At 62.3% G+C, this 12,508-nt stretch overlaps 2 protein-coding genes across 12 annotated transcripts in view; one reads left to right on the forward strand and one right to left on the reverse strand.

Moving 5' to 3' along the window:
* LOC117199630 (WAS/WASL-interacting protein family member 1-like) overlaps positions 1-12,508 on the forward strand; it is a 31,205-nt gene that overhangs the window by 2,444 nt on the left and 16,253 nt on the right. For 2 of the 11 annotated variants that reach the window (XM_049700718.1, XM_049700724.1), the window contains exons 1-2: positions 4,651-5,030; positions 5,597-5,737. The gene's annotated coding sequence lies outside the window, so the exon portion shown is untranslated. Of the gene's footprint in view, positions 1-4,388; positions 4,529-4,650; positions 5,031-5,596; positions 5,738-5,941; positions 6,026-12,508 lie in introns of those variants that run through there. The other 9 variants (XM_049700720.1, XM_049700726.1, XM_049700723.1 and 6 more) reach the window with 8 other exon arrangements.
* LOC117199678 (uncharacterized) lies at positions 2,533-8,310 on the reverse strand. Its single transcript, XM_049700513.1, has 4 exons — positions 8,259-8,310; positions 5,912-6,119; positions 3,657-3,763; positions 2,533-2,931 (listed from the first exon to the last, which is right to left on the reverse strand). Exons 1-4 carry the CDS (start codon positions 8,308-8,310, stop codon positions 2,534-2,536), a joined length of 765 nt encoding a protein of 254 aa, XP_049556470.1. The 3' UTR covers position 2,533.

Here is a 12,508-nt window from a genome sequence, read left to right on the forward strand (position 1 = left end):
TACACCCACCCCCAGCCCTGCCTGCTCCCTGAACTCAGCTGGCCAGGAAGCCAGACGCCAGGACAAGCCCAGGCCTCTGCCTGCAGCTGAGGTTCTCCTGCCCGGGCCCTCTCCCTGCACCTTGCCTTCCTGCCCGCTCCCCCTCGTCTCAGCCTGGGCATGGGAGAGGGGCAGGGCCACTGGGGTTACACAGAGCAGGAGTGTGGGGCATGGGAGAGGGGCAGGGCCACTGGGGTTACACAGAGCAGGAGTGTGGGGCATGGGAGAGGGGCAGGGCCACTGGGGTTACACAGAGCAGGAGTGTGGCCCAGAGAGGGAAGCGCCTGGCCCAGCGTGGCACAGCAGGCACCCCAGGCCTGCCCTCCAAACCTCAGGCCGGGACAGGCTTCTTCAGCTCAGGCCACCATAAGGGCAGCCCCGGCCCCGGCTATACCCCCAAACCTCCCTCCACCTCGAGGCACCCCATTCACCCCCTCCTTCATTCCTTCAACAGAGTTTTAGAAGGACTCAGCACGTACCAGGCACAGAGGGTGCAATGGAGACTGAACGAGGAGAGACAGGTCCAGGCTTCAGGGCCCCCTGACTAGCTGGGGAGACGTCGAGGGGGTGGACACGTGATGCTCTGTGTGTACCCCACGTGAGCATGATTATCAGGGAGGCCGAGGGACCCAGGGGGGCTCTCCCCGGGGTGGAGTGGGGAAGGGCATCCCGGCAAGGCAGCCAGGGTCTGGCTCAGGGGCCGTGCATGGCCTTGGGGGTCATGCTCCCTTTCTGTCTCTCTCTCTTTCCCCAGCTGGAGTGAGGTGACTTCCCCTGAGTCAGGCAGCGGAGTGATGCAGGGTTTCCCTTGGGCTTGCTCTGTTCCTGTAAGTCACACACCTGCAGCATACGGGGCCTCCCTCAGCTGACATACAGAGGGCAGGGCCTTGCCCAGGGTCACCCAGTCAGTGAGTGGGAGCCAGAGCTGGGCCTGGCCCCCCAGCATGGGGCTCTGACCCTCACCCTGGCCTCTCCACTCATCCTTCCCGGTGCAGGAGAGTTGCCCTTACACCCAGGGCCACGGGCCTAGATGTAGGTCTCTCTCACCAACTGCCCAGGGCCTGGCGTGGCCCCATCCATCCTAGATCATCCCCTGGGGCCCTGGCCACCAGCTGCCCTGCTCCAGAGACACCTTCTCCCCATCGCTGGGCGAGGCTTCTGGGTGCAGTTAATATCCTTGGGCTGGGCCGGGGGCTGGGGTCCAAGGCCGGCTCTGCCCCTCTGCGCTGGCCTCTCACACATGCGGGGCCCCTCTTTCCTGCTCGGCCAGACGGAAAATCCAGGGAGTAGCTACATGGGCAGCGTTTCCCTGCCTGGAAGCACAGCCTGCTGCCCATGGGCAGCCCTTCCCTGCCTGGAAGCACAGCCTGCTGCCCATGGGCAGCCCTTCCCTGCCTGGAAGCACAGCCTGCTGCCAGGAGTGGCTGGGCAGGAGCCCTAGGGCCAAGGGAGACCAATCCCCCTGAGAGAGGCCTCACGGGAGCCCTGCTCACAGCAGCTCCTAGGGCCAGCACTGGGCACCTCTCCATGGAGCCCCACACGGGCCCTGACCGTCAGCTTCTCTGGCTGTGTCCCTGAGAGGACACTGGGACTTGGGGATCTGGGTGATGAGGGCGAAGCCCTCAGGTGTGAGCTGCGTCCTTCCGTGAAGGCATGGGTATAGGTTCTGGGGTAGTGACCACAGGGCCCTTCTCACTTTCCACCCTCACTTCTCTGTCCTCACTTGCTCCCAACACCTACCCACCCATCCACTCATCTATCCATCATGCACGCATGCAGCCATCCATCCATCTATCCATGTGTCCATCCACCCATCCATTATCCATCCATCCACCCTCCCCATCCGTATATCCACTCATCTACCTATCCATCCATGTATCCACCCTTCCTTTTATCCACGCATTCATCCATCTTCCATCCGTCTATCAATCTAGCCATCTGTCCATCCATCCATTCAACCATCCACCATCTACCCATCTACTCATTCCACTTACATGTCCTCTAGGAAATAATTACAGTGATGTTTCTCTATCTCCTCTCTCCTCTCTCCTCTTCCCTTCCTCATTTATACACACACCTACCCCTGACAAGAGAAAACAGTAATTCTCAAAGACCACGGAGTGAAACCTGGTGGGACTCTGAGAGCCTTAGGTCTGCAGGTGGTTGGCAGGCAGCTCTGGAACTTGCAACACCTGACATGCAGACACTCCCTTTTTATTTAAGATTATGTTAACTGGGGAGGAGAAGGGCTTTGGGAGGACATCACTGATCCTAACCCTTAAGAGGGGAATAAATATCTAATATAAATCGTGCGCTCCGTATCTGTCCGTCTTTGGCACTAGTACCTCTTACACAGGGCAGTGGAAATTCCTTTCCTTGGCAACCCTCCACCCCTGTCACTTTGTCCCCTGCCCCTTGGGAACAGGAAATGACCCCTTTTTGGGTGCTGCCACTCTTTAAGCCCCACTAAAATATGGCCAGGACAACCTAGAATTTAACAAAAAGGTTTTTTGGAAACAGCTGATGAAACTCTGGAATTGGGACTATGTGTCGGGGAAGTCTTCAGTCTGCAGTGAGACCCTGATTTCAGACGTGGACAGCCTCTCTGCAGACCCTGCATTTTGCAGACACGGTTCCCAGGCACAGGGCGATGGGAGCCAGCAGGGGGGCGTCTGCAGCAGCCACGTGGCCTGGGAGCTAGTGGCACTCTGTCCTCACGGGGCCGGGCGTCTGCTCCTCCAGGCTTCAGGCGGCTGTTGAGCTTGGAGTCTGGAACAGCCCAGCTCCAACGCTTTCTGCTCAGCTTGGTGGCCTCAGGGACCCGGCTCTGGCACCAGTCCTGGTCCAGGAGTTTGCATATTGTTGCAGCCCTCTCTGGGTGTGGGTACAGCCCTGGGGCAGGGAGGTGGGTCCCAGTCTGGGCCTGCCAGGAGCTCATGACTACAATCCCAGGGGCTCAGGGGATCAGAGGGTTTGTGCCGTCATAACTTTGGATGTTATGTAAGAAGGGAGCAGGGGCAGCCTCCCTGGCTGGAGGAAAGGTGACTCACAGAGGCCCAGGAGGCCCCAGGGATGTGCCCAGAACAGAGGAAGCAGCTCGGACTGCGAAGCCCAGGGCACACGGAGGGCCTGGTGCTCCAGGACCCCTGCTGGCTGGCGGTCTGGGCTTCTAGCCCAGAAGACTGCAGAGTCACCCCTGCTCCCAAGCCCTCTGAGCTCCAGCTGCCCCCCTGCCCTCCCACCCCACCCTCCCTCAGGGATTTCAGAAATAACAGGTCGAAGCCTGAGCCTTCCACAGACGGCCCCACCCCCGCGCCCCCTAAATGCTCCTCCCTAAACCAGCAGCAGAAGCGGGGGCTCCAGGGTCAGAGCCAGCCTCCCTGCCCCGCTGCCCGAGAGCCCTGCTCTGCTGGCACGTCAGGTGCCCACCCTCAGTCTTCCCGCCGGGGGTCCTCTTGAAGTCCCTCCAGCCCTTCCCTACCTCCGGGCCTTTGCACCTGCCGTCCGGCTACCCGCCTGTGGTCAGGATCACAGCCACAACCTCGCCCTCTGAGAGGCCAGTGAGCCCTGCAGCACCCGACCTCCTCCCGAGTCCCCGTCAGAACTTGCGGGCCCACCTTTGCTTGTCGGTTTGCGGGCTACGGCCCCCAGGTCTGCTGTGTCACCGTGGTGTCTGTGTCCACGTGACCTCTGAGTGTCTGTTGATTTAATGACTGGGGGGCACCTGTAGGTGGGCATAGAGAGAACTCAGGCTTGGGTGCAGACCACCACTCCCCCACCAGGAGCTGGGGGGCCGGGAAAGGGTCCGGAAGGCTCTTCGTGCCTCAGTTTGCTCATCTGTAGTGAGGGAGAGTGAGTGCCTTCATCTGGAAACAGCCCCCTTGCCCCACCCCTACTTCTGAACACAGAAGCTCTTGGAGGAGGTGGCCATGAGTCGTCATGTGGTGTCCAACGTGGCTCTCCGTTGGGACTTGTAGGGGTGGGGCCTGCCCCAGAGGGAAGGTTGGTCAGAGAAGAGAGGCAAGAAAGGAAATTTCCACTTTCCTTAAGAGAAGAAGCCCCAAGCTTCTAAGACTGGGTGGAGGGGTCCAACCCTGAGCTCCACCTTTGCTACTGGGATGGCTGCCCCATACGTGCCCCATAAACACCTCTTCCTGAGCCTCTGGGCCTGGCTGTGCTGGGGGCTGGGAGGGCCCCCAAGGGAATCCTGACACCCTTATTGCAAGGCAGGGCACCCTCAGCCTATCTTGTCCCCCAGACATAGCCCAAGGTGCAGACAGCGGGCAGGAGTCCCACAGGAGGGCAGGCCCCCTCCCACTGGCTTGAAACCTCTGCTGCCCTGCACTTCTCGGGACTGCTGTGCTCCCCGATGGAACGGCCACCACTGCCCTGTCACAGGAGCAGGGACCAACAGTGGCTGGGCACACAGGCTCTGGGGCCAGAGAGGTGGCTGCCGGGAACAGGAAGGGCCTTCCTCCCTCTGGGGCAGGTAGACGGGCTCCTGAGGAAGGGCCCTGGGCAGACGTGTGGAGGAGCAAAACCTCTGGAGAGCCGGGGGCCTTGGGCCCTGGGCGGAGACTCAGAGCTCCGGGCGCCTGGCGTGCCCTGATCGGGGATGTAGGATGGGCAGGGGTGGGCACAGAGCTGAGCACCCCTGCCGGGGTACACTGAGGCCCCAAGGGGCTACCCGGGGGGTGCCGTGTCAGCCCCCAGCGTGGGATTTGCTGAAAGCATGTTTCTGCCTCTCTGGCCCAGGGGGTTCGGGACAGAAGTTGGCTTCCTAGAGAAGAGGGAAGTGCTGCGTCCCCACCTGAGCATGTGCCTTGCTGAGGACCGCCCCATAAAGCGCCGCCTGCCCCTCCAAGGCACAGCGGGGCCCCCAAGACCGCGGACGAGCAAACTCACCAGACCCCACGCCTCAGACAGCTCAGAGCAGCCCTGCAGCTCTATTCCTTCTCTCTCAGCACCCTGCGGGGTCGCCTCTGGGGGAGGTAGGGCCACCTCCCAGTACCGATGCCCCCCCCACCCGTGGGCAACCAGGGTACCATGGGAAAGGTCTGACTTCACCTGGCAGGGGCTGGCAGGGGCGCCAGTGGCCTTCCAGAGGCTCCGTCCCTCTCCGATTTCAGCACCCTGAGCCCCGGAGGCAGGAAGGAAGGAGGCCCCGTGGGTCTGTGATGCATAAATGCTCTGGCTGACCAGTGGACAGGAAGGTGGGAGAGCGAGGCGACTGGAGGGACCCTGACCCTGCCTGTCACTGTCACCAGCAGGCCCTACTCGAGAGCTTGGGCCCCGGTTCAGCTCACGGCTGCTCAGACCTGAAGATTGGAGGAAGGAGGGGCCTGCCCTGGGGGTGTGAGGGGAGCCTGGAGAAGGCAGGGTCTGGGTGTGGTTGGGCAGGGCAGGCCGGGGTCCCAGCACAGTGCGAGGTGCCCAGGTCAGGGGTCCTGCCACCCATGATGTGAGGTGGGGAGCCCGGGAGAGGCACCCCCGCCGGGCTGCCGACCGAGGCCAGGCGTCCCAGCCATCACCCTCCTTGCGTGCCCACATCTTGCAGAATCCATGGACCGCCTGCTCCCTCCCTCCCAAGTATTTTACATGGACTCACTCAAACAGGGAAGCCCATGCTGGGGCCTTGCTGTGACGGTGTTGTTGGGCTGCTGAAGGAGTTTCTCTTAACCGACGCTTGTATGGACACGTGAGTATTACAAACAAGGATGGGTAGTCCCTGCCCCCTGCAGCCCCGGGGTGGGCCCCACTGCGGGGATTCCTGCTGGAGGGCGTGGTGTCCCCCGAGGGTCTGGGTGGGCCGAGGAGAGGCCAGCGGGGTGTGCAGGCGTGCAGGGCGTCAGGGCGGGGCGTGGGTACTTACCAGGGCGCATAATCACACAGTACTTGTTGGGCGGGGCACTCCACCAGAGGCTCGCAGGGCTCGAGGCCGCAGCACTGCAGGGCCTGGGCTGGGAGGAAAGGAAGCAGACCCGTGGTCAGTCTGGGCTGGGGGCTCGGGCGGCCACTGGGGTGGGCAGCCTGGGGGCCCGGGCCTGGGGCTAGACTGAGCGCCCCCTCTTCCTGGTCCCCTGGGACAGGCCGAGGGGCAGGGACTGCTGTGCTCCACTGGCCCTGTGTGTGTGAGCGCCAGTCTGGCAGCAGGAGTGCGGGCAGAGGCGGTGGGTGGAGGTCTGCAGGCTCCCCCGGGACAGAGACGACCTGGGTCCTCTTCCTCACTGCCCCGTCCCTCTCTGGGCCGCAGTGTCCTTACCTACAGGATGGGGCTCCAGGCTCAGGACTGCTGCCTGCACACAGTAGGTGTTAAGTGTTGTTTACTAACAGGAAGGAAAGGCCTTGCCCCTCAATGCCTGGGGCCTGCTGGTGCACCCCACCCCAGGCCGATCGATGGGGAGTCTGCAGCAAAAGGGCCGGTCCTGGCTCACCCCTGAATGCTGAGCAGCCGGCCCTAGGTCCCACCGACAGGGAGACCGGGACAAGGCTCCTGTCCTGGAGGCCCCAAAGGCCGTCCAAGGGTGGCCGCCCGAGGTGCAGCACGTAACCCCGAGTGTGCTGGCGCGGAGTGTGCAACAGACACTCTGTGGGCACTTGGCCGAGAGGGACCACGGTCTTAACAGAGGGTGGGGGCCGTCTGGGAAGGCTCCCTGGAGTGGGTGGCCCTGGAGCTGGGCCTGGACAGATGAACAGATTTTTACTTGTCATCTGGGGAAAGAACCCTCGGGCAGAAGGTGCAGCCTGGCGGAGGCCAGGCCGGCGGGGACCAGGCTGCGAGGACCCAGGAGCTGTGACAGGGCGAGTGGGCAGGTGGGAAAGCGAGGAGCCCCTTACGTGGGCTGCGCTGTAGGAAAGGGCGCCTCTCTGCCAGGGCTCGGGGTAGGGGGCTGTGGGGGACCCGGGCGGGGTGCCCCGTGGGGTGTCCTTGCCCACATGGCTCAACTGATGTCAAATCTATTTCCGCCTATGGGGAGGGTTGGGGCACTTGTGGCTGGACCACAGGCAAGCAGGAGGTCAAGCTCAGACCTCCAGAGCCCCCGCCCCGGGCTCGGAGGCCGTACCTCCCAGGTCAGGCTTCTGGAACTCCCCAAGAAGAATAGGCCTCTGTGTCTCAGGGTGACCCCCGGCCGCTCCTAATCCTCTGTGTGCAACTAAGTCCTGGGCGCTGGTGGGGTGGGGAGAGACTCCTAGCTTCCCTTGACCAAGAACCTTATTGTGCCTCAGTTTCCCCCACAGGGGTCCAGATAGTCCCTGCGTCCTTGGGCCGTGCTGAGCATGAATGGGTTAATGCTCCTTAGGTCCCTGTGCTATCCCGGCGTCAGCCTCCCAGGAGCGCTGAGCCCTGGAGGACAGAGGCGTCCCAAGCCCGCCTGCCCCCTGCCCTGCTCCCACAGCTGGACCCGGGGCACAGGCGGTGGGGCACCTCCCCAGCACCGGCTCTCTCTTCCCACTACTCACCTCTGCACCAGGCTCTCTTTTGAGAAGCGACCCTGCCCACTGCCCGGTCCACGGAACCAGCCTCACACCCTTGCCCGAAAGTCCCCTCCACCTATCTTTCCAGCCCCCCCAATCTGGGACTGATCCCCAAGGTGGCTCCTTCCCCTCTGCCCTCTACCCCCCACCCCCCCCCCCCCCCCCCCCGGGCCTTCCCCGACAGCTGGCGGCTCCACCTCAACCCTCATCCCCCAGCCACCCTCAAGGGAAGCCACAGATGGGGCTAATTATCCCCGGATGATAATTATTCAGCTGATAATCACGGGCTGTACCACCCACTCCTCAGGCCCCATTTCCGGTGACCTTAAAAGCATCAGGCGCTGGTGTTCAAGGTCATAAAACCAGGTCATCAGGTAGGGGCAGAACTGGGACTGAAGGGGGGTGACCGATTCCTTTCCCTGGTTTTAGCACCACAGTCCCACCTCCCAGAAATCCCTGGAAAGCAGGACAATTGGTTACCCTCACTGGAACCAAGGTCCCCCTGCCTGGCCCAGAGCTCTGCCGCCTCGGACCGCTCGCCAGGGTCCTTCGCCCCACAGGAGGCAGATATGCCAGAAACTGTGCCCAAAGGGACACCAAGGTCTCCGTGTCTGGCTGGTCAGGGAGCAGCCACGAGGGCCTCTCCCCCCAATCCCTGCAGCCCCCCATCAGGCTGATGCCGCAGACCCTCAGACCGCAGCCAGCCCTACCCGGCACCTCCCACCCAGGTCAGCATCCCTTACCCAGGTCAGTGCACAGCACAGCCGGAAGCAGAAACACCAGGAGTGGCCTCATCGTGGGGCATCTGCCAGCTAGGACTGGGAACACAGGACACCGCCTGTGTCCCCCACAGCCGACACCGGGGGCCTTTATACGGCCGGCTTCCTGGTCAGGCAGACCTAGGAATTTAGCTAGAGGTGAGCTTGGGCCAGCCAGGCCAGCCTGACTCATGCCTCCCGGGCCTCCCCTTGCCCTGCCCCCCAGGGGCCCCAGGGGCTCTCAGAAGGTCTGCTAATCCTCTCTCTGCCTGTCCCTCTGTGCTGAGCCTTCGGCCTCCCTGTCTCTGCAGTGATCATGAGGCCCCAGGTTGGGCTGGGAAGAAGGCAGGCAGCACGGGCATGGGGACCCGCTCTGGGAGTCTTAAGGACAGGGCCCTGCCCTGAGGTCTGGTCTGAGGGTCACAGCTCTGCCCTGGGGTCTGGGGGGACACGGCTCCCCGAGAGCTCTTCTGAGTAGGCATAGCCATCTCCTCTGGGCCTCTCTCTTGGGCCAGGGCCAGCAGGGAGGCATTTTAATGGGGAAACTGAGGGACCACAGGCTGAAAGCTGGCTTTGGACGGGCCTGTCAATCCGTTGCACACAGATGCACACAGATCACCTGGGCTCTGGCAAAATGCTGCTTCTGACTTGGAGCCCCGGGTGGGACCTGAGCCTGCATTTCCAGTGAGCTCCTAGGGTGCTGGTGTGTGGGCCCAACTGACCAGGGACAAGCGGAGCCAGTGGCGTCCCACTGGGAGCTGCTCTGCTGCCCATCAGGCCTCCAGGCCAGGCTTGAGGGACTGTGGGTGACAAGGGTGCCCTGGGGGATGCAGCAAATGGCCTACTCGCACGGGGCTGCCCCCACTTAGTGTCTTGGGGTGGGAGCTCACATCTCCTGGTGTCTCTACTCCATCCCCTCCCAGGGCGCAGCCTCTCTCCTGGCGGCTACCGGCCCCTCCCCAGTAACTATAGCCACCCTTCCGGATGCAACTCTGACTGGGCCGCAGGGCTCTCTGAGTAACTCTGCCCTCACATCCGCCTCCAGGGTGGACCCACACATACCTCCAGGCCCTCCCTCGCCCAAGCCTGGCCTGTGCCCACGGCCCTCTCTCCACCTTCCCCTCCCCGGCAGAATCACCTCTGTCTAGAACACCGTCAGACCCCCGCCCTGGCCTGTGTCCTAGAGGCGCCCGCCTGGAGCCTGCACCCTTTCCCAGGACCCCTGTGGGGGGACCGCTGCTTCACCCACCCGCAGAGGACGGGCTGAGCTTCTGGGTGCTCATCCTCAGGCCCAGGTGTGGCACAGGGCAGCTGTTGGTGGGGGTGGGAGGTGGAGCTGGCGCACAGGCTGGGGCCACACGCACGCAGGGCCAGCCTTGCAGTGCAGGGCAGCTCAGGTCTCGGAGCCGGGAACCTAGACTCGCGCTAGACGGTCCAGATTTTGTTTGTTTGTTTGGGTTTTTGTTTTTTCCGCGCCATGTGGCACGTGGGATCTTAGTTCCCCGACCAGGGATTGAAACTGCTCCCCCTGCATTGGAAGCACAGAGTCTTAAGCACTGGACCGCCAGGAAAGTCCCCGTCCAGTTTGTTTCGATGGTATTTTATTTTAGCTTTTTAAAGCCTCTTTTAGAACTGTCATACTTTTGGCTCTCCATTTACCCCAGGCCCCAAAAGGTAAGGTGGGTAAGGAAACAAAGTTCTGATCACTTCCCCTAAAACTGTGCACATCTGTATACCGAGATGGGACGGACACTGAACAAGCAATCCTGGTGTCCACACCACCCCCTCCATCCACACTGTCCACACCACCCACTCCATCCACACTGCCCACTCCGTCCACACCATTCATCCATCCACACCACCCACTCCGTCCACACCGTCCACACCATTCACTCCATTCGACTCCGTCCACTCCTTCATCCCTCCGAGCTTGGTGACCTCCTGCGGCCACGGGCCATGGCAGCAGCCAGGCCTTGCCCAGCAGCCCCTGGCTTCCCTGGCCTGAAGCCCAGCCTTGCCTGGAGCTGTCCTGAGATACGGACTGGACTGTGAAGCCTGGGTGACTTTCCAGACTCCACCTCAGCCCTCAGCCCAGGCCTGAGGAAGTTCTTTGATCTTGCTTCGAGGGGCATGTGGCTGGGAAGGGCACGATGGAGCCCAGACTGGGGCCATGAGCCTTTTGTTTGCAGCACCAGGCAGTGGGCCGGCCCTAGACCCAGCTCAGAGGCCAGCAGGCGGAAGCCAGGCCTTGGGTCTGTGGGTGCAGCAGACAGTCTGTGGGAGGGAGAGAGCTCCTGGGGCTCTGGGCTCCCCCTGCCCCGGGCGTTGCTGATTTCTACTCCGTAACCCCTTGGTCCTGGGGTGCAGGGACGAGGGGCTGAATGTGAGGGGTTGGGGGACCCGCATTCAGTGATCTGTCGGGTAACACACCGGAGCCCTGTGCGCAGCCTGGAGAAGGTGGGCTGCATTTGAAGTAGGGGCGACGAGGGGCGGGGCTTGAAAGAAGAGGAGGAGCCAGTGCAGAGCAATAGGCAAGGGGGTGGGTTCCCAAAACCCTCCCACAAGCAAAGTCCGCTGGATTTCTCCCAGGGGGCACCGCGTTTCTCAGACTGAGGTCTATATCCCTGGGGATCTGTAAGAGATTTTCTTCCCCTAATAGGGCAATGTGGGAAATACTGAACATAAGGACTCTCAAAGGGCCGTTTGCAACAAAGATTCTGCAGTCCTGTGGGGCAGGGGCCTGAGAGGGCCCAGCTATCTGCAGAGATGCTCTCAGGGAAGGGGGGGATCCTCCGCACGAGGAGGGCAGGAGGGCAGAGGCTGCCCTGGCCTGGGGATGGGCAGAGAAATGCGTCCCAAGTACCAGCCTGCCCAGGGGTTGGGGGCGGGGGGGGAGCCGCCCCTCATTAAACTAACCAGGCATTTGAAACTCACTCTTTTACAAGCTGGACGTTCTCCAATTAAGGCCCAGGCTCCCAGCCCAGGTCACAGTTAGCACATGGCCTCCTCAGCCTGGCATTGGCCTCCACTCCCCAGAGCGGCTGAGAGGAGACATGGAGCTCCCTGCCCCACAGGTGTGCAGGGCAGGCGAGGAAACTAAGATCCCAGTGAGGCCCTGACCTGGACACCTGCCCAGAGGACCTCCATCCCCCCCTCTGGGAAAAGTCCTTGACCCCAGTTATGAACCCAGGACCGCCACGTGAACAAGAGGCTGAGTCCTGTTCCTGCCTCCCCCTTCCTCCCTCCCCTCCCTGCGTCTGACCCTTCCTCCCGCCCTGTGCTGGGGACAGAGTGGTGGGGACCCAGGATGTGAACTCAGGCCCCACGCTGTCAGGCAGGTCTGGAAAAGGGGTGTTCCTATGCCTATTTCACCAAGGGGGCTCCAGAGCCCTGAGCCTGGTCCCACTCTGAGCCCTGAGCCTGGTCACACACTGAGCCCTGGCCCTGGTCCCACTCTGAGCCCTGACCCTGGTCCCACTCTGAGCCCTGGCCCTGGTCATACTCTGAGTCCTGACCCTGGTCACACTCTGAGCCCTGACCCTGGTCACACTCTGAGCCCTGACCCTGGTCACATTCTGAGCCCTGACCCTTGGTCACACACTGAGCCCTGACCCTGGTCACACTCTGAGCCCTGACCCCTGGTCACACACTGAGCTCTGACCCTGGTCACACTCTGAGCCCTGACCCCTGGTCACACACTGAGCCCTGACCCTGGTCACACACTGAGCCCTGACCCTGGTCACACTCTGAGCCCTGAGCCTGGTCCCACTCTGAGCCCTGACCCTCGTCATACTCTGAGCCCTGGCCCTGGTCACACTCTGAGCCCTGACCCTGGTCACACTCTGAGCCCTGGACCTGGTCCCACTCTGAGCCTGGGCTTTGGTCACATGCTGAGCCTTACTCCTGGCCATAAGGAATGGATGCTGTTCTAGTCTTAGGACCCAAGCCCAGAGTGTTGGGGAAGGACAGAAAGGCTGCTGTGCTCACGGGCACAGGGCGCCTCAGAAAGGGCTTAAGCGGCCACCAGAGAGCTCAGGCTGGTGGGACTCTGAGTGTCCTGAGTAGAAAGCTCGGTGTCCTGAGTTGCTCTGGCACCTGCCCTCGGCCAGTCTCCCCTCTTCCTTCCCTTCCCGCTCACGCAGAGCCTGGCCCCTACCCCCGCACTGCAGCCTTCTGTTTCCCTGCAGCAGGGAGAACACCAGCACCTCCCTACCCATCCTGAAGGGCCCCAGTCT

This window comes from Orcinus orca, chromosome 17, assembly GCF_937001465.1.
Source record: "Orcinus orca chromosome 17, mOrcOrc1.1, whole genome shotgun sequence".
NCBI lineage: Eukaryota > Metazoa > Chordata > Mammalia > Artiodactyla > Delphinidae > Orcinus > Orcinus orca.

What these genes read in the sequence shown, in the direction of transcription:
- LOC117199678 (XM_049700513.1), bottom strand. Translation starts at nt 8,310, where the DNA reads ATGAGGCCACTCCTGGTGTTTCTGCTTCCGGCTGTGCTGTGCACTGAC. An exon ending in TGTGCTGTGCACTGACCTGG is followed by an intron (nt 6,120 to 8,258) that starts GTAAGGGATGCT and finishes GGCCTGTCCCAG; the next exon opens with GGGACCAGGAAGAGGGGGCG. An exon ending in CCGCAAACCGACAAGCAAAG is followed by an intron (nt 2,932 to 3,656) that starts GTGGGCCCGCAA and finishes TCCCTGCCCCAG; the next exon opens with GGCTGTACCCACACCCAGAG.